General features: G+C 36.4%; 1 protein-coding gene across 1 annotated transcript in view; it reads left to right on the top strand.

The window, feature by feature from the left end:
* ITPRID1 (ITPR interacting domain containing 1) overlaps window positions 1–27,327 on the top strand; it is a 112,177-nt gene that overhangs the window by 52,156 nt on the left and 32,694 nt on the right. Inside the window, 6 exon segments of the mRNA XM_057549649.1 lie at window positions 1,748–1,799; window positions 4,097–4,183; window positions 5,600–5,802; window positions 9,273–9,557; window positions 9,560–9,840; window positions 14,462–14,535. Of these exon segments, the coding sequence (XP_057405632.1) occupies window positions 1,748–1,799; window positions 4,097–4,183; window positions 5,600–5,802; window positions 9,273–9,557; window positions 9,560–9,840; window positions 14,462–14,535 (982 nt within the window).

Here is a 27,327-nt window from a genome sequence, read left to right as displayed (position 1 = left end):
AGATTAATATTTTTCACCCTATATAGCTCTTTTGGTGACAGAATTCCATTTGTTTTGTAGGGCAGAACTTACTGTATCTGTTTTCTCATTACCTTTTAACATTGTAGTTATGTATTTCGGACTTAATTAAGAATCCACTATTTGCTCATGCCTCAGTAATATACCTCAAGTCTTTATCTTTCTAGACCAGTTGCCCTTTTCCATTTGGCAGGGTCACTGAGCCTTAAAAAAAACAGCTGAAAACTATGAGTATTCTTATCTTCACCCTCAAAATTTGGTATTAAGAGACAAGTTTCCAGATACCTTGAGATCTATTCAGAGACCCCCTACCCAGAGAGGAACTCTGGCTCCAGACTGAAGAGCCCTTTATTATTTTCCTTTTTTATATATGTTTCAATCATTTAAGCTTGTTTTTCCAAAATCTCTCCCAACCTGTGTTATATTTCTTATGGTGAAGAACTTCACATTCTCATAGAAGTGCTGGGTGGTAATACTTCCAGTTTGATACATGTCACACATTTGCGCCCAGGAGAGCCACAGTGAGAGGAAATTGGAAGCCCTGGGGATGGAGTGGGGGACTTCTGAGGAACTGCCTGTCTTCTGAACACTTCCTTCTGCAGATGTCTGCCGCAGCGTTACCTCACAACACAGGTTCTGAGTACTGCTTCGGCCCCTGAATAGGCCTCTCTGACATCCAATATGTAGCTCTTCTATTCTGTCCTCAGCACCACTAACCAGGCAAATGGACTTTCAACATCGTCCTTCTCACATTTACTTGTTTGCTCAAAAACTTTTTATGGTTTTCCATGTCCTAACACATACATAATAAACTCTTCTTTCCGGCTTTCAAATAAGCAACAAGACAATCTGTTGACAGCGTAGTGTCTTGAAAAGAAACAACAGCAACAAATAAAAATAAGCTGTGGCATCCTACTGGCCATGGGAAATTTATTTACTCTGAGCCTCAGTTTACTTCTCTCTTAAGTGGGGATGAATGATACCTATTTCACGGATAAACAGATTGTGCATGTAACATGCTTAGCACACTACCTCACACAAACTTAATGTTAAATAAATAGTAACTATTATTGTTATAATCAATAATAAATGTAATGATAAATTCCTGGATCTGCTACTTCTGACTGTGTGGTCATGGGCTCATTACTCAGCTTCTGTGAGTCTCAGTTTCCTTATCTGAAGAATAAGAATAGGTCCTAAATTATAAGACTGTTGTAAGGATTAGGTGATACAAATTAATGGAAACTGCTCCGTGAATGCTGGGTTCTTCATGTATTCTTTTGCCTGTCCCCATGCTTGCTCCTCAACCTTTTGTACCAGGAGAGAGTATTCCAAAATGCCTTGTGATCTAATCAGCCTAGCCCTATCACTGTGCTTGGCACTTGCTATAGACACTCTTCTTTCATGACGACACCTCTTTTCCATCTATCAAATTCTCCCCATTCTTAAAAATCCAAGACAAGTACTGTTTCCTCCATGAAATCTTTGCTGACTACTTCATTTGCCACTGACTTCCCCCTTCACTGAGCAAGTACCACATTTCTTCAAGTGCTTGTCACACAGTTTAGTCATTAATTACATTCTGTCTTGTTCACTACAGAGATGCCTTGTATCTCAGGCCGATACAGTTTGGATATGGAAATCAGTGCCATGTTGGTTCGTTTGAAGGTGAGAAACTCTTCCTTTAGAAAAAAAGGAAATTAAGCTCATCTCCTCTTTTTTGTTGCAGTTCCTTTTCATGAACAAGGAATGGTTCAAATGACTGTGAAAGACTACACGAGGTAGGTGACAGAGTCACTGTTATTTCACTGCAGGATTTTACAGCCACGTCTTTCATAAATGAAGTGGAAGTGAGGAGGTCTCTTTATAATGCCATGGATCTTGGGATCTTGTTACTGGTTTAGCCACAGTGCCTAAACCATTTGTACCAGCCTCGAGAGAGATAGAGGTTCTTTAATTGTCATAAAAGAGTGCGCAAATTACCTCAGCAAATGCTGGGTTGCGGGGAGTTTAATTAAAGCATCCGCATAAATGGTATTCTACTAAAATTCAGCTATTCATGAGGACCTGTTCATAAAGTAGTTACATTCATTATTTTCATATTGTCCGTTATTATCACGCTATTTGCTGGACAAGAATGCCTACAGTTTCCAATGTTAGGAGTCTAATTAAAGCATCTGTGTAAATGGTATTCTACTAAAATTCGGCTATTCATGAGGACCTGTTCATAAAGTAGTTACATCCGTGTTTCCATATTATCCGTTATTATCATGCTATTTGCTGGACAAGAATGCCTACAGTTTCCAGTGTTAGGAGTTTAATTAAAGCATCTGTGTAAATGGTATTCTACTAAAATTCAGCTAGTCATGAGAACCTGTTCATAAAGTAGTTACAACCATGTTTCCATATTGTCCGTTATTATCACGCTATTTGCTGGACAAGAATGCCTACGGTTTCCACTGTCAGGTAGAAAGCATTTTGAGTGTCCCTAATATGAGGAGAGAGACTAGGTCCCAAAGGGGTCCCAACAGCAGCAGGAACATCACCTGGCAACTTAGTAGAACTGCAGGTTCCCAAGCCTCACCCCAGTCACATCACATCAGAAAATCTGGACGTAGGGATCAGAAATCTACGTTTTTGCAAGCCCTTCAAATATTCTGAGGCCCACTCTAATGTAAGAACCACCAGAACAGACAGTGTGCTTTTGGGGCTTGGGAACTCTGCTTCCCACGCTCTAGTCACTCTTGCCTTCTCCGGATAATTCAAACTTGTCGAAAACCAAACGTTCAACACTGTATCCCTCTACCTCCTACCGATTCACACCTAAAATGCTACTTTGGCATAGTTTTTCCCTCTTAGAAGATTAGATGTTTCTGCTACTCACAGAATCATAGAGGCGTGGGGACCACAGAAATCCCTCAGGCAACTCGTTTTGTTGAAGAGGAAAATGACAAGTCAAGGTCAGTGACTCACCCACGCTCCTACAGCTTGATTAGAACTGTGACTGAACATGGATTCTCCTGGATCCAAGGTCAGGGCAGTTTCTGGGTAGCTCTGCTGAACATTGTAAAATAAAGTGTGAATCTCAAACACAGAGTGAAACAAAAATTATGGCAAACCTAATGCAAACTGAGGGGAGGCAGTAAGTGAAAGGTATCTTCTTCCTGCCTTCCAAGGCTCTCAGCCAGCTCAGTCATCTGCTAAAACAGAATCTTTATTATTCAGAAATGTGCACTTTGCCGGCCTTAATACAGAGAAGCAACTAAACAAAGAAGAGGCGGGGCCCAGCTCTTCTTACCAAATGTGGACCAGGCTAAGGCAAATTCAGGAGCCCATGTAAGATAACTTGGTCTCCTTGGGAGAACTGATATCAACATTGTATTCTTTGATAAATTCCAATTTTGTGCCCACTTGCTGTTCTATTGATGAAGCTAGATATGTTATGGTATATCTGAGCCATATAAAAGTGAACTATATTATAACAGGGTTCCATTCCGTTTGGAAACCCTTTCAAATGACTTGCATTGCAGGCCTATTTGGAGAGAGAGACGCTTGTGTTTGCCTTTGCCATAAGAAAGGAGTTTGTTAGCATTGCATATGGATGACCACAGGAGACGGCACTTAGAGAGTGTTAACTATGCAGTATGAAACCCTCCACCATTATGAGAATTCATGCAGACTCGCTTCAGTGGTTGCTTGCTCTACCTCTTTCATCACATAATTTTAACTTTTTCCTGAAAGTTGGTGCCTGGCAAAGCTGTATTTCTGAAAGGTTCCCCAATGATTTGCCATCTGTCCAAAGTGAGACATTCTGTCACCTTTATAATGAGCACTTGTGGGCACCTAACACTTAGATTCTTACACCTTCTGTAACGCAACGCTCTTGAAGAGAGGGGCAGTTCCTCTGCTGCACACTCTCTCTTCTTCAAAGGTGTGGCCATTAGGAGATTATTAGAAAGAAAGAGGAAATGCAAATGTTTGCTCTGGAAGGGAAAGAGTCACAATGACCTCCCAGGGGACTATCTAAATCAACACATCTCATCGTTGGTATTTCCCCCACCCCCACCCCCGACTGCAGATCTCTGCATCAGTTTTTAGAAACTCCCACTCTCTCCAGAGGGACCAGTTTCAACTCTTGCCATTCTGCTGCAAGTATACCACAAAGGTATGTGATTTCCAGGCACTTTTCATCCAGAAAAATCATTCTCTTCAATGATGGAGTTCATGAAATTACAAATAGGCACTTGAGAAATATTTGTTGAATGGATGGATGAGAGAATGAATAAAGGATTTCGGAACCCCAACTTGCAAGAACGATGTAAAAGATTCAGTGAAGGTGGACTAAATATCTGTCAATGGGGAAATGGCCAGTTAAACTATTGGCCCACCCATTTTATGGAATTCTATACAGTGGTAAAAGGAATAGGTAGAGATAACTATACTAACTTACAATGATCTTTAAGTCATATTTTAAGAGGAAAAAAATCAAGATGCAGAAAGATACATAGAATATGTTACTGCTTATAAAGCCAACAAGTGAAAACTATAAAGCATATGTGTAACTACATAAAAAAAAAATGTCTGGAAGGATACACATAAATTCAGTAGGAAGGCAGTCAGGATTTGTAGGGGTAATGGCCAAGGGGAGAGAGACGCTTATGTAGGACATAACAATTTTTAACAAGGTGAGTGTATTTTATGTCTTTCTTACCTGATTAAATATAGATTTAAAAAAGTAAATAATATTGAAAGTATTTTTAATGACAAATCAATCAATAATTATATTTTTGGCCATGAGAATGTGAGCCATTAGAAAGCAGGACTATATTATTTTTGTTCTTTTTTGTGCCTTGGGTGCCTACCAGAGAGCCTAGAACATGACAGACGTTCAATAAATATTTGTGTAAATGGGTAGTCAGTGAGGGGGAAATGAGCTGGTATATATAAATATAATTTCCACATAACTGAAGGGTATCATTTTAAGTGCCAGCACCGAATAAAACAAGTTGAAAAAAGTACTTCTTGTTTCTCAGCCAAGTCCAAAAAAATACAGAACATATTTTAACCTCACCTAGGGACTTAAAGTCATTATTTGTGAACATCAGTCCTGTAGTCTCCATTTAGTGATAGCCTCAACAAATCTGCATGACTGGGGATGCCCCAGACTGATACACTTTTTAAATATTCTTTTTTTCAGTCTACTGTTTTCAGGGTTGTTTTTTTTTTCTTCTGTTTCATATTGCCATCAACTACCATTTTTTGTGGTTATCACTTCACTGCCTCTGGTTTTTGTCCCACAGTCTCCCTGCCATATCTAATTTAACATCTGCCTGTTGTGAAATGGAAAACCTGTTCAGTGAACTCATTTTAAAGTACAGACAAGCAGTCCCTGAGCGGGGGTGAAGGACTGTCCTTTTAGGAAGTATATATGAGCTCTAGTAAATGCACCATCTGTTTGTCTATTCAGATTCCTCCTTTACTCAATTTCTGGAAGATTGGGTGGGTGAGGTGACTAGGAAAAAAAATGGCTTTCGGTTAAGTGAACTGTTACTGGATAAAGATATTCATATTTTTACTGCAGCATTCCTGAATGGCTGGAATTTTGGGAAAAAGATCCAGTGGAGATTCTCTTGGATCTGGGGTTTGGTGCTGACGAGCCAGACATCTACACACGAATCCCAGCCAGATTCCTGGGTTGTGGCTCAGCAGCCAGAGGAATCGACATCCGTGTTTTTCTTGAAGCTCAAAAACAGCGAATGGACATTGAGAACACTAACTTGTACGGTAAGTGAGGACCACATGGCGTCAGAATCTCAGCAATGGCAATGAGCAGTCAGATGAGCCACAGTATTAGGAGGGATGGGCCAGGAGATCTGTGCAGTAGCAATCAACCCCAATATCTCGGTGGCTTCTAACAGAAACAGGTTTATGTCACGATCGCTCTCCATGTCCACTGCGGATTGGTGTATATTTTGGGAGGAAGAAAGATCTGTTCCATGATGTTTTCCTTATCCATGGACTTGGCTCAACTATCTGGAACATCACTGATAGTAATGACAGGGAAAAGGTGGAAATAGAGAACCATACTTGGGTCTTAAAGCCTCCTGCTCAGAACTTACACATATCAAGTGTGCTCAGATTTCATTGTCCAAAATAAATCATGTGGCCACACTTCCCTCCAAAGGGGTGACAACATGCAATCCTACCACATGCCCAGAAGGAAGACAATACTGGTGAACGGCACTAATACATACCATAGCCACATACCCAGAGGTCAGAGAAACCAGGATCTGGCAAGGCTTATCATGAGTCACTAAGTGAAACCTTAATTTCCTCATCTGTGAGGCTTAGAACACTGCTTATTTCCACCCCAAGCTGTAATTGGTAGTTATAAATCTGTCATATCTTCAGATTCGTGGATTAACTGTGCTTAAATCTTAATAGTTATCATGCATGCTGCAATTTTTCTCCAACTGATGGTCAATGGAATACTTTTCTCTAGGACACTACTGAGGATATTCTTGGAATATGTGTACTGTGCTCAAATAATTTGGGAGAAAGATGGCTTACAGTTAAACAGGTTTATTTACTGCAGGATTTGTTTAATATGCTGAGGTGCACTCTCAGTCTCCTAGAGGGGATGCAGTGCAGCGTTTTCAAAATCATTTCAGGACAGAACCTCTCTTAGAGGAGCATTAAAGAACATCTCCTCCGTGGAATAGAGTTTGCAGAATTCTGGACTGGGGAACATGCCAAAATTCTGTTAAATAAATTCTTCTAAATAAATAAATTCACTGAAAAGAAAGTCAAGTGAGATGAAGTGTTTCTCTCAAACAAATATCAGGAACAGAGGTTTTTACTTAGATTTTTCATTTCAGTTTCTGTTTCCCCTGCTTTCATATGGGTGAAATGGGTCTCAGAAATCTAAGCAATGACATTTTTTAAAAAGAGTATGCAAAACTGAAGGTGTTGCAATGTAATGTTTCTTTACCTTTAGAAGAAATTAATACTGTTCTTTGTTGTCTCCTTCTCCAAGCCCCACAGAGATGCAAAAAATCTTTGATCAATTATTTATTTGGGGAGAATAATAACACTTACCAATATTTGAGGAGTGATTGAGCAGATCTGTGAAGTAAACATTTCACAGATGACATTGACACATGGATTATAGGGAAACCAGGAGTTGGCCCCTGATCCTGTGACTGCTGGCCCCTTCTTATTTCCACCACTTAAAACTGTGCTAATAGAGCACGGTAACTGTTCTCATTCAACACTTACAGTACACTTTCAACTCGAGAAAACTGAGAAAGTCAAATGTAAAACAAGCAATAGTAAAATTACTTGGTTGTCCCATAGACAGAATGGAAAAGTATGTCTCCTTCAAAGTCAGTACAAAACGTTCCAACTTGAAGGGATGAGAATCAGTTGGTTCATTGTTCAGTGTACCTCAAAGCAAAACAAACAAACAAAACGCCCCATCCAACACTTCACACTATTATGTTCTCTGAATTGCCTGAACCAATTAAATTGATAGGTTTTGTATTAGTCTAAGTATAAAACTCTGCTATAGGGCTTCCCTGGTGGCGCAGTGGTTGAGAATCTGCCTGCCAATGCAGGGGACACGGGTTCGAGCCCTGGTCTGGGAAGATCCCACATGCCGCAGAGCAGCTGGGCCCGTGAGCCACAATTACTGAGCCTGCGCGTCTGGAGCCTGTGCTCCGCAATAAGAGAGGCCCGCACACCACGATGAAGAGTGGCCCCCGCTTGCCACAACTAGAGAAAGCCCTAGCACAGAAACAAAGACCCAACACAGCCATAAATAAATAAATAAATAAATAAATAAAATATTTTTTTTTAAAAAAACTGCTATAGAAAGGATACTAAGACAGTCGTAAAAGTGGAATTATGATTCAATCATGCTCTTGAGCTTACAACTAAATTTAAGGGGGAAGCATAATCAGAATATTTCTGAAAACATCTGGAACCCAAGAGTTCCTCTAGGTCTTGACAGAATATCACAGTCCTCCATAAGACACCCATCACATTTTTTTGGAGTAGAATTATGAATGGTCAATATCTGCCACTTTCAGGTGAAGGAAACAGGTAGGCACCATGATTTGCTCATGCAGGAGTCTTTAGCATTGCTATGATGATGCAAACAACAGAACAGAGGACAGCATCCTTCCACACCAATGGGCCTTTGGCCGTTGATGAGCTATGCAACCCTTCATGCTATCACTGGGGTTGAGAGAAGGCTGTGTAATAAAAACAAAATGTTCTGTTTCCATTACTGTGGTCTTACTGTCTGGAGATACCAAAAATATTTTACACAATTTTTTCAAAGTGGCAGTGCATCCTCAAAATAGCCCTTGCTACATTAGATCTCTCCCACATACTAATTAAGCCAATTCTTGCATATTGCCCGAATGAGTGAGGCCAGGTGGTTCAGAAAGACTTACAAGTTGAGGAGCTGGTTTGTTTGGAAAGGTAAATGGGTTTTCACATTAATGACTATCTTCTCTTGGAAGACTGAAGACAATACATTCCCTTCCTGAGTCATGCACATTTATTTTAACTGATATTTATATAGCATTGTGCTTTTCACAACAGATGTGAGAGATATGTAAGACTGGTATTATTACCTCATTCTCCAGATGAAGAAACTGGCCATTTACTATGTGCCAGGCACAGGATTAAGTACCATGAATCTATTAATTCATTTACTTTGTGGTCACACTTTCAGTGACTGGCTGATCTGGGATTTGGATCCAGTCCTTCTGATTCTATATGTCATGATCTTTCCACACTCTCAGGTGAAGGGTATAGATGGATATGATGGAGGTGATGAGGATGGTGACTGCCTCAAGCTATGGAAGAATCTCCAAGCTCACTTCCTATGAAAGAGCTGGGTTCACTCTCTGACATTTACTTTAACACATGACATTAATCTCAAGATTCATCCTTGCCTACAGTTTTTATAGATTAACACATAAAAACTATATGAATCTATATAGTTACGCATATTCAACTAAATATAAAAGGCATTCTCTTTCCCTATAATACAGTGATACCTTGTTATGTGGGGGAATCTCCTCCGTAATAATCAATGGCACACACTAAGGAAAACTTGAGTTTCAGAAACTTAAAGTCCTTCCCATCTTGAAAATCACATGTGTTAACAAATCTCTTCAGTTTTTACTACATGAATGCAGTTTCGTTGAAACTAAAAATTGTGTGTTCCTTGTATGGTTCAGGCCGTTTCTAACAGCTGGAACTATTGGATCATGTGGCCAGTGCTTTCTCATCTTTGCTGAATGATGTCAACATCCTGCAGAACAAAGCTGAAGAGGAAGATGAAGGAAAAAGTGTGCAAAGAACCTCAGTGAGTGAAGCCAAGGAGCATCGAAGAAGAATGGGTGAACTTTTGGGGAATGGTTCAAAGCAGAACACTAGAAGGGATGATAGCCTGGGAGCATCATAGTCATTGAAGATGAGAAACAAAATTTCCATCGTCTCTGCAGAAGCAGGGTGTGGAGCAGAGTTGCCATGACAAACAAACACGACCAAAGTCATTTGTTTCTTTCAGCAGAGCACTGGTCTCTTCAAGCCTGTGATGACTTGACACCTTGTGATCCTCCCCGAGCTCTTCTGAGCAAGCAGTGGCCTCACTCATCCATGCTGGCCAAGCAGGCTCTGCCTTCCTGTGTGTCTGAGGGGTCAGTCAAGGACAGAACTCAAAAGGAGAACTCACTTCAGACTAACAAACTCAAGAGCTTGTCTTGTCTTGCAGGCAAAGCACCAGACTCCTTCGAAATGGAAGAGGTCAGTGTACTCAACTTCTAAGGGAAGTAACTCCCACCAAGGCATCTTTTGCCTTCCACCCCTCATTTCACCCCTTTATCTTTCAACCCTTCAGCATTACATCTTATCATTCCAAACTTCTGTTTAATCTAGGACACTTAAGGTCATTCTAGTTACTTCAGTCAGAACTAAACTAGTATGAAGCCAGCCTTTGCTTTCTCCCATTTCTTTTCCTTTTTTTGCTCACAACTGAATCCACAGGTTATTTTTCACTTTGCTTTTCCTCAATGTTTTATTATGCATCTCAGTATACTTTCATCTACTCTCTAACTTTTCATGTTTCACCTCTTTGAGGGTCAGTTCAACTACTTCCCGCTAAGTGAAGCTAGCCCACCACTCTTCCTCTGTATTCTCGTAGCCTTGGCAGGGAGAGCTTGTTACAGTAAAGATTGTGTGTGTGTGCTGATAACACCTCCCCCGCTGGACTGTCAGCTCCTTGAGGATTAGATTTTATCCTCAAGGGAATATGTCTTGGGAATATTTCCCCTGCAACGCCTAATGCAGGGCCTTGGACAAAAAAAGTAGGGACTTGGGTTTGATAGCATTTTAGTTGTTTGCTTGCTTTGGGATTTAGTGATACATAGCTTGACCTCCACTTCACACATATTCTTTGCCTCTTCATCCCGCCTTCATTCACACTTGCTAATTTTCATTGTCATTTAGATGGCACACCCAACTGTACTTCAAAGTCTTTTTAAAAAAATATATACACATTTTCACTCATCTCTTTATTCTTTGATTACAGAGAAAGTATAGAAGAGCAAGGCTTTTTCCCCCTTTTCATGTAAATTGTTTAGAAGTCGGGTAGGATATTTATATGCCAATCCCAAGGTCAGGCCACTCTCTTTCGAGCCCTCTACAGGTGAGACAGTCTACATGTGAGCCCACTACATGTGAGGCTCTGGGACACAGACTCTGCCCTCAAGGGAACCACAGTGTAGTGGCAGGGATAAGCACAAAAACCAATAACATGGTAGGGAGAGTGACAGCTCTGCTGATAAACTTTCATGTCACTAAAGAGACAAGTTTGGATATCTGGGGAGTAAGAAAAGGGGTTCTTAATCAGCCAGGGGGCTGAGACAATCAAGGAAATCGTAGGATGTTAAAGCTTAACAATAACTTTAAAAGAAGTCTGAGAATGCCTATTGGTAGGTCTCCCCATCCCACAAAGAGATAAAAATTGCCTCAAAATATATAGCTGTTAATGATCCTAATATCTATGTGTATATGTTTTTGTATGCATATGTCTTATGTCAGAAATTACTTTAAGAACCTTAAAATATTAATCTGACTTTAAAACAGTAGCATAAAAATGAATAAAAATTATAAATGGAGAAAAAAACAGAGCTTTGGTCAAGTGCCGTGATTTGAATACAATCGCAGGTGGCACTAAAAAAGAGTATTTTCTTTTATTCAATCTTGTAAAAATTATTTAATTACCAAACTAATAGTTAAATTACTATAAAGACTATCAAGACAATCTGCAAGTCATTATTCAGTCTGCTGTCTATTTCCTAGGATCCAAACAGGAAATTTCACCAAACGCCAGCCTGTTGACAAGCCTCATTAGACTCCACTGTCCCCTTACTAAGCTGCTTCTGCATCAAACTATACTGACTTAGAGAGGAGAACAAAGTTCCTTGTATGTCGTCTATATGTGAGAGTACAGGGAGAGATAAATATCATCATATTAAACATAAAGAACTAAGAAGAGAATGTTAGTCCTTGCATGGCAAACTTTCAGATACTCTTATATGACAATTATTCAAGGAAAAGCAATATGTATTAGTATATATAGGTGTGGTAAGGAGAACACACTCAGACACCAAAAATAAAAATAAAATAAAAATAAAAACCTCACGTTTTGTGGCACATAGTGGGAACTTGGTAAATATTCATAAACGAGTAAATTAATATTAGAAGTATTTGATAATTTAGTCTGTGGGTGGCTTCCATATAAAAACAAAATATTCTGTTGAACTTTGAAGCCAACTTTGTGGTGTTTCTTTAATATTTGCCCAGATTTGTGTAAGAGGCTATATGTATATATAAGGCAGAGAGAGCCTTCAAAATGATATTTAAAAACTCACTATTTGAATTTTGTTTTCTTTTTTTTAAATAAATTTATTTACTTATGTATTTATTTTTGGCTGCATTGCATTTTTGTTGCTGCGCGCGGGCTTTCTCTAGTTGCAGCGAGCGGGGGCTGCTCTTCATTGTGGGCACGGGCTTCTCATTGTGGTGGCTTCTCGTTGCGGAGCATGGGTTCTAGGCGCGGGGGCCTCAGTAGTTGTGTCTCGTGGGCTCTAGAGCGCAGGCTCAGTAGTTGCGGCACACGGGCTTAGTTGCTCCGCGGCATGTGGGATCTTCCCAGACGAGACCTCGAACCCATTTCCCCAGAACTGGCAGGCGGATTCTTAACCACTGCACCACCAGGGAAGTCCCGAATTTTGTTTTCTTAAAAATGTATATTTAAAATATTAAATCTTCATCACACAGACTGGGAGAAAAATATTTCTTTCACTCAATACCAATGTATGAGTAAATGAAACTTGGGTAGGTTGTAGCTTAAACAGGAGCTAATGCCAGATTTAATAGTCATTTTTTAATGGCAAATTTTAAAATATAAGAAATGAAAACGATGTGTGAAATTGGCAGATTTTCATGGCAGTTAAAACATAAGCCAATGTACTTAAATATCTACCTATCAGAATTTCAACTCTGGCCAAATTCTGCCTCCAGATCACTCTATGATGCTTTCCCTAAAGTCCTACTAAAGGCTGAATATGGTAATATTTGGCTCACTTCTCAAAATTATGATTCCAACCAAGTTGTACATAGATTTTTAATGCAAAAATCAACATTTTTGTGTTTAATTTTACTGAGTTAAACTGAGTCTGTTCCTTTCTTTTTTTAATTCCCAAATATATTATGAGAATTTAATACTTATGAAACTTCTGTAATTGTAGACTCTCTTAGGATGCTTCTTTGTATCTACAATATAACATCTTTAACCTTCCCTCTCGCTTACATACAAGGATCCTGCTCTCTGGAACTCCTATGTAAGAATGTTGCCCATATTATTAAACAATGCCAGTCAGCATCTTGTTTAGGTGAGAAGTGTTTCAAACGTTATAATTATTTCTTTTTTTTTTTAATTAATAAGTTTGGCCCAGGTGGAATAACCCAGGAATACACCTGGTTTCCATTTTACATTATTGGGAATTTTTTGTTTTTGTTCTTTTTTTTAATAGATGAATAGGTACTTTACATTGCGCTAAGTGGATTTTTCTCCAGGATAATGGTCACAGAGAAAAAATTTACTTATTATACTGAAAAATTTATATGGTGCACACTGGTTTGAGTTACAAAACCAGTAAAAATAATGTTAAGAAGTATGTCTAATCAATTACAAGTATAAAGTACCTTCTGTGAAAAGAGAGATGAAGGATTAAAAAGAGGGAATAAATATTTCTTCTTACATTGCTGAGCTATATCCTCATAGTCCTCTGTTTATTCCTGGGTTAAAGGTAATTTTTGGCCATATGTACCACAATGTTTAAAATGTTTTCATCCTTTGACTCAGCCTTCAGTATTCAGACATGAATCCCAAATAAATAATATGACATGTAGAAATAGATTTATGTACAAAGATACTCATCTCAGCATCATTTCTATTTGCAAAATTTAGAAAACTTTCCAACATTAGGAGAATCATTAAGTAAATTAATGTACCTTCAGAATATGGCCTATTGTGCACTCATTGAAGATGGTATTTTCAAAGAAATTTTATGATGTGGGGAAAAAAGGTCCCTCCAAATTTTGAGTGAAAATTTGACTATGTTACTATATCCAGAATTAATGTATTAAAAGAAAACCTGCAAAGACATACTCCAAAATAATAACAGTAACCATTTTCTTACCTTCTTTAACTTTTTATATTTATCGTTTCTATAGAAAGCTGTTATTATTTTTAAAGAAATAATTATTATTTTGTTTTAACAATAATTTTATTCTCATTAATAGGGTAATATTCATTAATTTCTTAGAAGAATTTTTAAAATAAATTCTACTCTCTCAATTTGAAAATCAAATTTTCTTTGAGCTTTCTAAGCTTTATATAGCAACTGAGTTATGAAATTTCCTGAATTGCTCTCCACAAATTTACCAAGTTGTAAATAAATCCCTTAGAGAGCTAAAATTAAATATGGGAAATAACTTGCTTGCTCCAAATATAGTTAAAGCTCTTTAGGAACAAAAAAAATATTTCTAGGTTAATAGTAATAATATTATCTAAGTTTAGTTCAAATGCCACATTTTCCAGGCAGGGCTTCTATTCCTTCCACCCAGAAGTGATCTTTCCCTTTCCCTCTTCTTAACTCCCTTAGTTCTTTGAATCTTTGTTATGAGTGCCTTGTACATACCACCTGCCTGCCGCAGACTGTTAGCTCTCTGAGTTCAGAAATCATGTTTAATCCTCTTGGCAGTAGCCAGTAGGTATTCATTATATGTTGATTAAATAAATGAAGTGAATTTATTATGAAAGCATTTCTAATGAGACTGATGCATTTTGGTGTCTCAGGTCCAGAGCTTTGAAGAAGAGGCTGATAATCCTCTTGACATGACCTCAGGAACTGTAGGTAAGAATTCATCAAGGTGTACAATTTCATCAATGGTCTTTCACAAAGAAAATGTCAATAACTAGTGCTCAATTTTCTTAATATGTAGAACTTAAATTATCTTCAGGAGATGCTATACCTACTATTACTACTACTTCGACCTACTATTATTAAACACCTGCTAGCAAGGCATATGTACATGTAAATTTCAAAATACTTACTACAGAAATGTCCAGTATCCCTGGGGCTAATGTAGTATGTGTTATTGTCTAACAAAAACTCTATATGGCCCAAATAGGCTAATGAAATGGATTTTACACAGACCTGGGACTAACTGAGTGAATACTTTCTTACTCCTACTGCCAACTGCTTGCTGTTGCACAAGTCATATTTTACTGGACCTCAGTTTTTCTGTCTGTAATGAAGAGATAAGTACAGATAATTTTTAAGTTCTCTGCTGGCACTTACAGTCTAAATTAAGTGATTCTATGACCATCATATTAATCTCACAGTGGAAACAAGTTGCCTAGATGTAACATTGCAAATCATCTCTTAGACTGCTGTTATATTACCCTAGAAAACAGAGAAGGAAGTCTTTCTACACTACTGGTTCTTACGCTGCCATTCAGCCATCATTGTGATTCAGCATTTCCATGATTTCTTTTATAGAAAAGAGCTAAAAGTAGACAGGGGTTAGTGAAGCAAAATAAAGCAGATGAAGCTCACTTGTTTCCTAGAAGAAAATATGCAAATTTAAAATTTAATTTAGTGTGGTGTCAAACACATTTTTTTCATTACAAAGTGTATGTATGGGCCTCATTTTGCTAAACGCTGTTTAGAAATTATGCATTAGTAATTATAGGGTCCTGCTGATTACATAAATTGTTATCCTGCTCTTCAAAGTAATTACCACTAACCTGCACTGAGGTTTATAAGACAAAAATAAGCATCTGTTTTCCATCTAATTGAGCGCTTCTCAGTGAAGCTGGAGGTCCCCCTGCCAATAGGAATTGCCTTCCTTGACATTCAATTAAGAGGTCTGCTGATACCATGTAAGTCTCCCCAGTCATTCCAAAAAATGATTTGGGAAGTTAGGCAGAAGCACTAATTTACATTTAATCTCAAATTCATAGAACAAATTAAGATGGGTAAAGGTTAGCCTAATGGAGAAAATCTGAATTATAGTAAAGCAAATGTGATTTTATTACTTTCAACAACAGTGTTGTTAACCCAAGAAAAAATAGGACTGACAAAAAATAAGTAAAACTAGTTTGATTAATAGGGAAAGGGAAATTTATTACTTTGATTGATATATATGAATGGATCACATATATATGAATTATATATGTACATATTAAATATATACACATATGAATGAATGAATGTTTACACAAAGTTCAAAAGATGACTTTACTCAAAAGATGAAAGCACATGGACTGTTTGACCAATAGGATATGGCAGAAATGATGTTGTGCCACTTTCAAGCTTATCCTTTAACCCACCTGGCTGCTTCCTGTTTCTTGAGATACCTGCTCTTGGAACATTCCTTCTGGGAACCTAGCCCTAGCTCATTCTGTGTGAAAAGTGCAACACGTGGGTATCACTCTGGTGGGACAGCCTTGAATGAGCTCACCTGTGAATAAACCATGTTAGTTACCCAGTTCGGTCAAACTTTCAAATGACTCTAGCCCAGATGCCATCAGACTGCAACTGCCTGAGAGAATCCAAGCAACAGCCACATAGCTAAGCTGAATCAATCCACAGAACCATGGAAGTAATAATGAATTGTAGTTTTAAGCCACATATATACATACAAATAGATGAAGGCATGTGATGAACACTTCAAATGCCTTTAAAACTTAAAGATATTTTAAAGACTATTTCATCTACTCAAGCACAATACTCTGAATATTAGCAGAAAAAGTGTATTTAAGCATTTCCCTAAATGAATTTGAGCAAAATTTCTTCTTATGAAAGATGGGGACCCAAGGCCACAAATGCACCATCCTCCCTTTATCACTGAAAAATTATCACTGGAATGACGAGGGAATATAAATATAAGAGGGAAACATATAACAATTCTCATCTCACTGAAAATATTCATTTCTGAGGATTCCAAATGATTCTTTGTAGTCATTCTTTTATTGGTGGGCATTTCTTGGAATAGCCTCTAATTGTGAACTGCTAGATACTGTGGTAATTTTTCTGTGTTTGCTGATATTATAGTGACAGGAAAGGTATGCCTTGACTAATCTGAGAGTTAACTTAGATTCATTTGGAAATTATGATCATAACTTGTTAGTATAGTTCTACAGTGCACTCACAATGCTAAAGGAAGCTCTTCAGACTAATGATAGACAGTGAACTGTGATGTTTATACCATACATAAATGTAATACATATGACACTTTCAGCATGGAGGAAGGGGAGGTTGGTAAACGGATCAATATAGCTCAAAGTTTTTACATCTTACGTGAAATGGTACAATATTAAAGTACACCACGAGGGACTTCCCTGGTGGCACAGTGGTTAAGAATCCACCTGCCGGGCTTCCCTGGTGGCGCAGTGGTTGAGAATCTGCCTGCCAACGCAGGGGACACGGGTTCAAGCCCTGGTCTGGGAAGATCCCACATGCCGGAGAGCAACTGGGCCCGTGAGCCACAACTACTGAGCCTGCGCGTCTGAAGCCTGTGCTCCACAACAAGAGAGGCCTGCGCACTGCGATGAAGAGTGGCCCCCGCTCGCCGCGACTAGAGAAAGACCTCACACAGAAACGAAGACCCAACACAGGCAAAAATAAATTAATTAATTAGTTTAATAAATAAATAAATTTATTAAAAAAAAAAAAGAATCCACCTGCCAATGCAGGGGACACGGGTTCGATCCCTGGTCCAGGAAGATCCCACATGCCGTGGAGCAACTAAGCCCGTGAGCCACAACTACTGAGCTTGCGCTCTAGAGCCCGCGAGCCACAACTACTGAGCTTGCGTGCCACAACTACTGAAGCCTGCGCACCTAGAGCCCGTGCTCCGCAACAAGAGAAGCCCCCGCTCGCCGCAACTAGAGAAAGCCCATGTGCAGCAACGAAGAACCAATGCAGCCAAAAAATAAAAATATAAATAAATAAATAAATAAATAAATAAATAAAATTTAAAAAAAATAAAGTACACTGTGAAACTTTGAGGATTTAAAGCAACCATTAAAAAATCAATAGATAGCTAGTGGGAAGCAGCCACATAGCACAGGGAGATCAGCTTGGTGCTTTGTGACCACCTAGAGGGGTGGGATAGGGAGGGTGGGAGGGAGACGCAAGAGGGAGGAGATATGGGGATATATGTATATGTATAAATGATTCACTTTGTTATAAAGCAGAAACTAACACACAATTGTAAAGCAATTATACTCCAATAAAGATGTTAAAAAAAAAAAAAAGGGCAGAAGACCTAAATAGACATTTCTCCAAAGAAGACATACAGATGGCCAAGAGACACATGAAAAGCTGCTCAACATCACTAATTGTTAGAGAAATGCAAATCAAAACTACAATGAGCTATCACCTCACACCGATTAGGATGGGCATCATTAGAAAATCTACAAACAACAAATGCTGGAGAGGGTGTGAAGAAAAGGGAACCCTCTTGCACTGTTGGTGGGAATGTAAATCGATACAGCCACTATGGAGAACAGTATGGAGGTTCCTTAAAAAACTGAAAATAGAATTACATATGATCCAGTAATCCCACTACTGGGCATATATCCAGAGAAAACCGTAATTCAAAAAGACACATGCACCCCAATGTTCACTGCAGCGCTATTTACAATAGCCAGGTCATGGAAGCAACCTCAATGCCCATCGACAGACAAATGGATAAAGAAGATGTGGTACATATATACAATGGAATATTACTCTGCCATAAAAAGGAACGAAACTGGGTCATTTGTAGAGATGTGGATGGATCTAGAGACTGTCATACAGAGTGAAGTAAGTCAGAAAGAGAAAAATAAAAATCAGATATTAATGCATATATGTGGAATCTAGAAAAATAGTACAGATGAACCAGTTTGCAAGGTAGGAATAGATACATAGATGTAGAGAACAAACGTATGGACACCAAGCGGGGGAAGCGGGGGGGGGGGGGGGGGCGGTGGGGGTGGTGGGATGAATTGGGAGATAGGGATTGACATGTATACACTGATGTGTATAAAATAGATAACTAATAAGAACCTGCTGTATAAAAAAAAGTAAAAGCAATCACAGATGTATAGCAAAAAGCTAATAGAAAAATTAAATTATAATTCAAAAATGTACAATGAAGGCAATAAGTGACAGATTGAATACTGCAGAAAAATAACTGAATTTAAAAAGTAGGAGACATGTGTGAGAAATTATTTAAGAATCAAGTAGAAAAATGAAATGGATATAATAAACAAAATGTCAAGAAAGACAGATCCAAGGAGTATATTACATAGTTGTAACAGGTGGTTAGAGTTGGACTCTTCCTGTCTTAGTTTTGACTGAGGTTCTAAAAAAGATATCAGATACAAAGTCAACATGTGACAAATCCATATATGCAACTTTTCTAAGGAAATTGTAGGACTCAGTTGCACAACTCTTGAGCTCATTGTGTATTTAAAGAGGGGACAAGTTGCAGAGAGAAAGAAAAGACTGGTGAAGATATTTAATTGGGGAACAGTAATGCCCTGTTGTGTGCCCTTCTACCACTTGGAGGAGGACTGGGGATGCAACTTTGAGACCCAAGCAGTAAGGGGCATTTAAAGGAGACCACTCACAGAGCAATTTCATTATATTTAACAAGGACAGTCACAGTGTGACAGGTACTTCACATGTTCTGGGTACTTCACGTGCATTACACCTTTTAATCCTCAAAATAAACCATTGAGTTAGGCACTATTATTATTTCTAATTATTAGATGAAGAAACTGAAGCACAGAGAGGTTAAGAAACTTTCCATGACCTCACAGATAGTAGAAAGTGGTTCCAGGTTTCAAATTCAGGTCATCTAGCACCAGAGTCTGTACTCTTAAATACTATACCATACAACTTTGAAATGACTCCTCTGCAGTTGGAAGACATGTGGTTGGTGAATGAGAAAAATAATGCAGGCTGTGAAATGGATTGTGACTCTAGGCTGAGAACTGCTCAAGAACAAGTCAAGAGGGCAAGGGAAGAGTTGACCACTGTATTTCATCAATTATAAGATGAACAATTTTTCCTTGAACTCAAGATACATCTTACAATTGATGGCAGGTCATAATTTAATTGGCAGAGGGTTTTTTCCTTTTTTAGTGGTACATAAATAATAGAAATCTTAAAATTAATGGTATCTAATACCATTTGATGGCAATGGGCATAAAGAAAAGGAAATGCCACCTGACCAAACTACAGACTCTGCATTGAATCATATGTACACAGCTATAACAATGTGAACGCTGTTGATTGGTTTTCAGCTTCGAGAATCAACAAATAGGCAAACACAGAGACTTAATTCTGGTCACATAAACATTTTGAAGGTAGAATTATAGCTGCTGGGAAGTGGTAGATGAAAAGTTTGAAGAAAGGTGGAGGAAAGAACAGGGGCTTTCATCCAAAAAGAAAACAGATGGCACCCAACCTTTGTGACTGAGAAGTAGTTTCCATAAACGTATGAGCAAGCTTAAACCCAGCAACGAATGGTGCCTAATCCTAGGTTTGGAAATATTAGGGAGAAATTACCACTCTTAGGACTGCAGGGGCAGGGGAAGGAGTAGTGGCTGAAACCAGGGGGTGAACAGCTGTATGGAAAGCTGTGGCTTTTTGTAGAGTGAGGCAGCCAAGCTGTGGATGACCCAGCAGGGAGGCAGGTGGGAAAATAAATACTCGAAACTCCCTCTCTCGCTATCCTCCAATCTCCAGTGGCCAAACCCAAGATGATGCCAGAGATCAAGGAAGCTCACTGATAATGGTCAATAAGGGACACATAGAGTAGGGAAGAAAGAAGACTAGATCTGGAGAGCAAACAGAAAACATTCAGCACAGTACACTAATGTCTTTACCTTAGATAGAAGGTTGGCAAGATAATGATTAAAGCAGATAGACTGCGAAATTAAGAAATGTTCAGATAGATGACAGATAATAGATAGATAGATGATAGAAATTTAAGGACAAAGGAAGTGCAGTAGCAGTGTAAATTAGCTAAATCTTACCTTTTATAAATAAATAAATATTGCAACAAAAATAGTTTTCATTAAGTCTAGGTATATGAAGGAAATGAGAACACCTAAATATCACAGTAAAATGTACGAGATACAATGATAAGGTGGGGAAAGGGGTAATCCATAAATTTCCAGACAGAAAAGTACAGATTACTTACAAGTGAAAACGTTCCAACATGTCATTAGGAACAGTAAATGGCAGATGGGAGTTAACTGATGTATACATAATTTAGAAGTGGGAAAATGTGAACTAATGATTTTATACCCATTCATATTTTTTCTGTATGCAAGGGCAGCTTAAAGTCATTCTCAAAGGAAGATTCATGAAGTATTCCCTTCACTACCCTTCTAGGACAATGTCCTGACTGATTAAGATGTTACTCAAAATAACATAGTCCTGGGAATTCCCTGGTAGTCCAGTGGTTAGGACTCCAAGCTGTCACTGCCTAGGTTCAATCCCTGGTCAGGGAACTAAGATCCTGCAAGAAAAAAAAAAAAAGTACTCTAGAATAATTCAAATAGGGTATGGAAAAAGTGAACTCAAGTAAAAACCAACTAAACATACAAAGTTAATTAATTATTGTCAAAGTTTTTGAAACAAAATATTACAAAGTAACTTGGGATAAAAATAAAATTTACAATAATAATTTGCTTAAATTCTATATAACAAACTACAGTGAAAGGTTGGAAATAGGATAAAAGAGAAATAAAGACAAAAACTAATCAGGGTTTATCATATTAAAATCTAATAAAGTATACTTCCAGGTAAAAAAAATTAAAAAGAAGACTTTAAAAATTTAATCAAAATTATAAAGCACATTTAAGATTTAAAAATTATGAATCATTACATACCAAATAATTAACATCTAATATATAAAGGCTGATTTTATGAATTTGTAAAAAGCCTCTAGAAATCAATTAGAACAACAACAAAACCTTATTAGATTAATGAGGAAAGGAAATAGATACAAAGTCCAGGGAAGAAATATACAAGCTCCATAAAAATGGTAAAACATGATCAATGTCTCCTGTAACTAAAGAAATACAAATGTAAACAATAATGATAACATGTGTTTCACCTACCGTATTAGCAAATATTTAAAGATTTATATAATACCCAGTGATAATAAAAATTTAAAACAGACACCCAGTGTTGGTTGGAAGCTAAATTGTCATAATTATTTGGAGTATAATCTGTTGATGTTGCACAATTTTAAATGTATGTAACTTTAGTGCAACTGTTATAGTTCTGAAACTTGACCTACCAATAGACTCAAATGTACACGCAAGGATTTTTTACTATAAAAATGTTTATAATAACAAGCAACTAGAGGCAGCCTAAGTGCCAAAAATATGTTTGCTTCAAATAATTATTGTACATTCTGACGTTAAAACCTATTCATGTATTCTGACATTAAAATCTATTTTTTTAAATGAGGCAGATATTTATATGTTGATACGGAAAGGTCTCTATGAGATATACAGCTGCTAAAGGAGAAGAAAAAAGATACGTGCAAAGGAGTCTATGTACATACCTCTTTGTGTTGAAAGAGTATATTTCTATTGAGGGAGGAAAGTATGTGCAGGATGCTTCTGAAAGAATGTATAAGGGACTGTTAATGGCAGTACCTTAACAGAAGGGAAACTCACATGTTTTTAATTAATTGGCATCTTTTATTATGTTACCATGTGTATATGTTATTTTCATAACACTACTTAGCAAAAGAAACTCTGTGATACTATAGGAAATTGACACAATGAAAATGGGAGATTTTGTTTTAATAAAAATTATATATGTTAAGGTGTACAATGTGATAATTTGATGTACATATACACAGTGAAATAATTACTATGATGATGACTGCTCAAGCTAATTAACATGTCATCTCTTCACATAGTTAACTTTGTGTGTGTGTGTAATGAATGAACCCAAAATCTCTCTTAGCAAATTTCTAATATTCAATACAGTATTACCAACTATAGTCATCATGCAGTACCTTAGATCTCTAGACCTACTCATCCTGAATAACTGCAACTTTGTACCCTTTGACCAACATCTCCACTCAAATTGGGAGATTTTATTATTCCTCTCATCTTTTACAGGTCAAGCATGAAATAATAAAATATGATAGAAAAGATATTAATATTATAATTGATAATATGCCTTTAATAGAAGACTATTGAAATAAGTATTCTTTGCTGGTGTTCTTGGAATATTTATTAAAATATCTAACAAACTGTATGCAAAGATTATTTCATTTATATCTTATACACACACACACACTCACACATAATGTATAGGCCACTTTGCCATAGATATAAATGCAGTAATGTTTGAATTCAATAGAAAAAATATAAGAGACACTTTCCTCCTCCAAACAAAGCACAATACCAAATCCAAGACTTGGGGACTGAGTCCTCCATCTTATAGAAAAGTGCAGAAAATGCAAAGTTAACACTATAAATTCAGATCATCTGAATAATGATGGAGAACATTTCATATAAAACTGGAGAATTGGAACAGAGGCACTGATCTGAGGCAAATTCATAGCCTTAATTGCTTTCACAATCAAATAAGTAAAAACTAAAATTAAGCACATGTCTCAAGAAATAATCATAAAAACAATAAAGTAAACATAATTAGAAGATAGAGATTAATAGACAAGTAGAAATGAATAATGTGGGAAGCAGAAAACAAGTGATTTGATAAGTAAAATCCAAGTACTAGTTTTCATTTTTGGGGGAAAAAATGAAAAACAAAAAAGAAAAAGACAACACTGTCAAAAAATAAAAGAGAAAAATGCATACAGACAGAATTAAGTAATCAAAATAAAATTAGAGGAAAGATACATGGTCACTGATACAAAAAATAAATTGTGTAATATGCAAACCCATTTTTAAATTATGAAGAAACACCAGTACTACTAGTGGGATTAAAACCAGAGATAATTAACATGGATGATATTTTAGAAAAATAAATATTTATATCAGTAAATTATATAATGGTATTATTTACCTATATTTATGTATGCATGTATATAAAATTAACAAAAAATATAGGTAAGTAAATTAACACCGTAGAGGGAGAAACAAGCAAAAATTAAGTTTATCAAAAACTGCCTCTGAGAGTGGCATGGACTTATATATACTACCAAGTGTAAAATAGATAGCTAGTGGTAAGAAGCTGCATAGCACAGGGAGATCAGCTCGGTGCTTTGTGACCACCTAGAGGGGTGGGATAAGGAGGGTGGGAGGGAGATGCAAGAGGGAGGAGATATGGGGGTATATGTATATGTATAGCTGATTCACTTTGTTATAAAGCAGAAACTAACACACCATTGTAAAGCAATTATACTCCAATAAAGATGTTTAAAAAAAAAAAAAAAAAAACTGCCTCTGAGAGTAGCAGTGACCAACAACGACCAAAAAAAAAAAATTATGTGACCAGATTCTTTCAATGTTTTGAGAAGCAATTGCTTTTTCTATATAAATTTTTCAGATAATGTAAGCATTTATCAATCTTTCCAGTTCCATACAGGTTTTTAAAAACCTGATATCAAAATGTTACTAAAATGGTTCACAAAATTGATAAATTTCACTTATGAATATAGACGCAAAATATTTTAATTAAATAATGGTGACTTAAATAAAGTAAAATATAAAAGAATACTAATCCTTGGATAACTCACTTTTATTCCAAGATTTCCATGTTTCAACAATTGAAAAATATAATTGATATAATTTATCATTGACTACCATGATAAATTATGAAAGGAAATAAATGATACATTGACTTGATAGATTATGAAAAAGATGTATATGTTTATGAAACATTTCACTCTATCAACAGAAATTTCAGATAAATGACATTTAAGATAGACAACTGAATGCAAAAAAAAAAAAAGCAAGTTACAAAAGGGCTAGAAGTAAATATAGATGAATATTTATATCATTTGAAATAATGATTTTAAAAGCTTTACTTAAAGTACAACAAATTAATAGATTTTTTTCTACCTAAAATTGAAAACTTACATGTGAAAACAACCATAAAGAATGAAAAGGTAAATGACAAACTGGAAGTATATTTTCATCATAAAGAAGAGAGGATTATGATTTTTTAACTACATAAAATTTATTGCATATCAAACATCTAACAAGAGCAATAGTGTTTTCCCATAAATTTAAAGGTGGACCATCATCAGTAAAATCACTTAAAACATATCCATTAACAGTTCAAAAAACATTTAATAATCTCAAAATATGCAGAAAAGAAAATAACAAAATGCAAAAGTAATTAATGGTTAAATATCAAAACAAAGAAATAAAAACTCTTTGCAATGGAAGGGAAGTTTCTTAATCTAAGGGCATCTATCAAGTCTTGACAGCAAATATCAATCCTAGCAAAGAAACCTTAAAGAAATTCCATTAGCCAGGAACAAAACCTGCTAACATTGCTTTTATTCAACATTGAACTAAAAGTCAAAGCAGAATGACAACACCATGAAAGTATGAAGTGTATAAACTTAAAAACTGTTCACCTTTGCAGGCAAGGTGACTGTCTACATAGAAATCTCAAGAGAATTGATAGACATATTAGTAGAATAATAAGGTTTAGCAAGCTTGTTGAATTCTAGAGCAAAATGCAAAAATCAGTATTATTTCCATGCATCAGCAATAACCAAACGAAGACATTAACAGAAAAAAAGAAAAGGATTTCTTTCAGAATTTCAACAAAAACAGTAAACCTATAAAAGTACCTCGGAATATATCTAAATGAAGACTCAGTATATTTACTGAAAATTAAATTTTCACCAATTAATCTAGAAGTGCAACACAACTTCAGTAAAAATTCTGATAGGAAAATAGAAAAAAGGCAAATGACTAAACAAAAATGGACAAAACATATAAATATACAATTCACAGAAAAGTTGGCCAATAAAGAAGAAAAAATGCTTCATCCCATTATAATCAGAAGGAGGTAAATTTAAATAAGATACTATTTTAAACCCAAAATATTGGCAGAATTTTTATATTTTGATACTACCAAATGCCAGTAAGCCTATAGAGAAAGGGGAGAACTCTTACACCACTGGTGAGATTATAAATTGGTACACCATTTTGTAAAGCAGTTTCAAAGCAGTTTAGCAAAATCTAGTAAAGTTTAAGATACACAGACTCTTTGATTCGGCCATTCCATGTTTAGTATATGCCCTAGAGAGAGATTCACATATATGCAGAAGAACGGAGGTATAAGAATATTTTTTTTGCAACACTGAAATAATGAAAAACTTAAAACAACCTAAGGGCAATCAAATCAATAACAGAAACGTTAAAGATATTATAATATAGTCATACAGTAGAATAATACACAACAGTGATAATAAACAAGTTAATTTATCCACTTGGGAAAATATCACAAATATTAGCAACATTTGCTCTGTATTAATGCATATTAAAGTAAAAGCAAAAAAATATGCAAGGAAAAATGTAAACACCAAATTCAGGATCCTGGTTAACTGGGAAGGAAGGAAAGGACTGAGGAAATGGTATCAGGACAAGATAAACCGAGGGCTTCTACTGTATCTGTGGTGTTTCCTTTAAAAAAAAAAAACTGAAGTAACTATGGCTAAATGTTGCGCTTTAACAGAGCTGGTGGAAGGTTTCAAGGAATAGGTATTTGTTGTTTTATTTTTCTATACCCTCTAGTGTTTGAAATATTTCCCAATGTGAGAAAATTTAACAAAAACCAAAGGCATCAGTAGGAATTTTACTCAACAAAATAATGTAAATGAAGCAAATTTCAACCTCAGTAGTAATCTAAGAAATATAAATTTAAGTTACACTAAAATAGACAAATGAGTTACTAAATTGATGGAGGGTTAAGAAATCATATAATCTAATGTTGTCAAGGATACACATTGTTCTCCAAAGGCAATATAACAACATGGATCAGAAATATTGCAAATGGTTTACCTTCTGAGCTGTGCGCACCCTCTAGAAAGTTATCCTAAAACAGTTATAAAAGAGGTGTGAAAAATAAAAATAAAAACAATCAAAGAAATTAAATTTTAAAAAAATCAGTACTAGCCTAGATATCCAACATAAAAGATTGTTTAAATAAATAATGCTGCATATCATGCAGTGATTAATGAGAACACAACTGGTATTTTACGCCACAGTGGTTAAGACTTAGAGTTAGGAGATAAAAACAAGTCAAAATAAAACTCATGTTCCTACAGAAAAATATCTGAATTTGCTTATATAAAATTACATTATTTACTCTATATAATACACATAAAAATTACATATGAGATAAACTACAGGTAATAGTTTGGTGACCATCTCATGGTGATGAGTTTCAGGTAATATTTTGTCTTTCCCCTTCTTACATTTTATACAATACAAATGAAAATGTTTGAAACAAGTTTCTAACCCTTAGCACTCCAACAACAACAAAAATCAATCCTTTGATCAATCAAGAGAGAGAAAGAGGGAGAGATCACAGTATTAACAATGGCAATCTCCAGATGATAGAATTACATGTGGTTTTTCCTCCTTTTGCTTATCTGTATTTTCTAATTTGTCTACACAGAATAATCATTCAATGAAGATAATCC

This window comes from Balaenoptera acutorostrata, chromosome 7 (assembly GCF_949987535.1).
Source record: "Balaenoptera acutorostrata chromosome 7, mBalAcu1.1, whole genome shotgun sequence".
Classification (NCBI taxonomy): Eukaryota; Metazoa; Chordata; class Mammalia; order Artiodactyla; family Balaenopteridae; genus Balaenoptera; species Balaenoptera acutorostrata.
The sequence above is the reverse complement of the archived record's forward strand: the minus strand, read 5'-3'. Positions and strand labels throughout refer to the sequence as shown.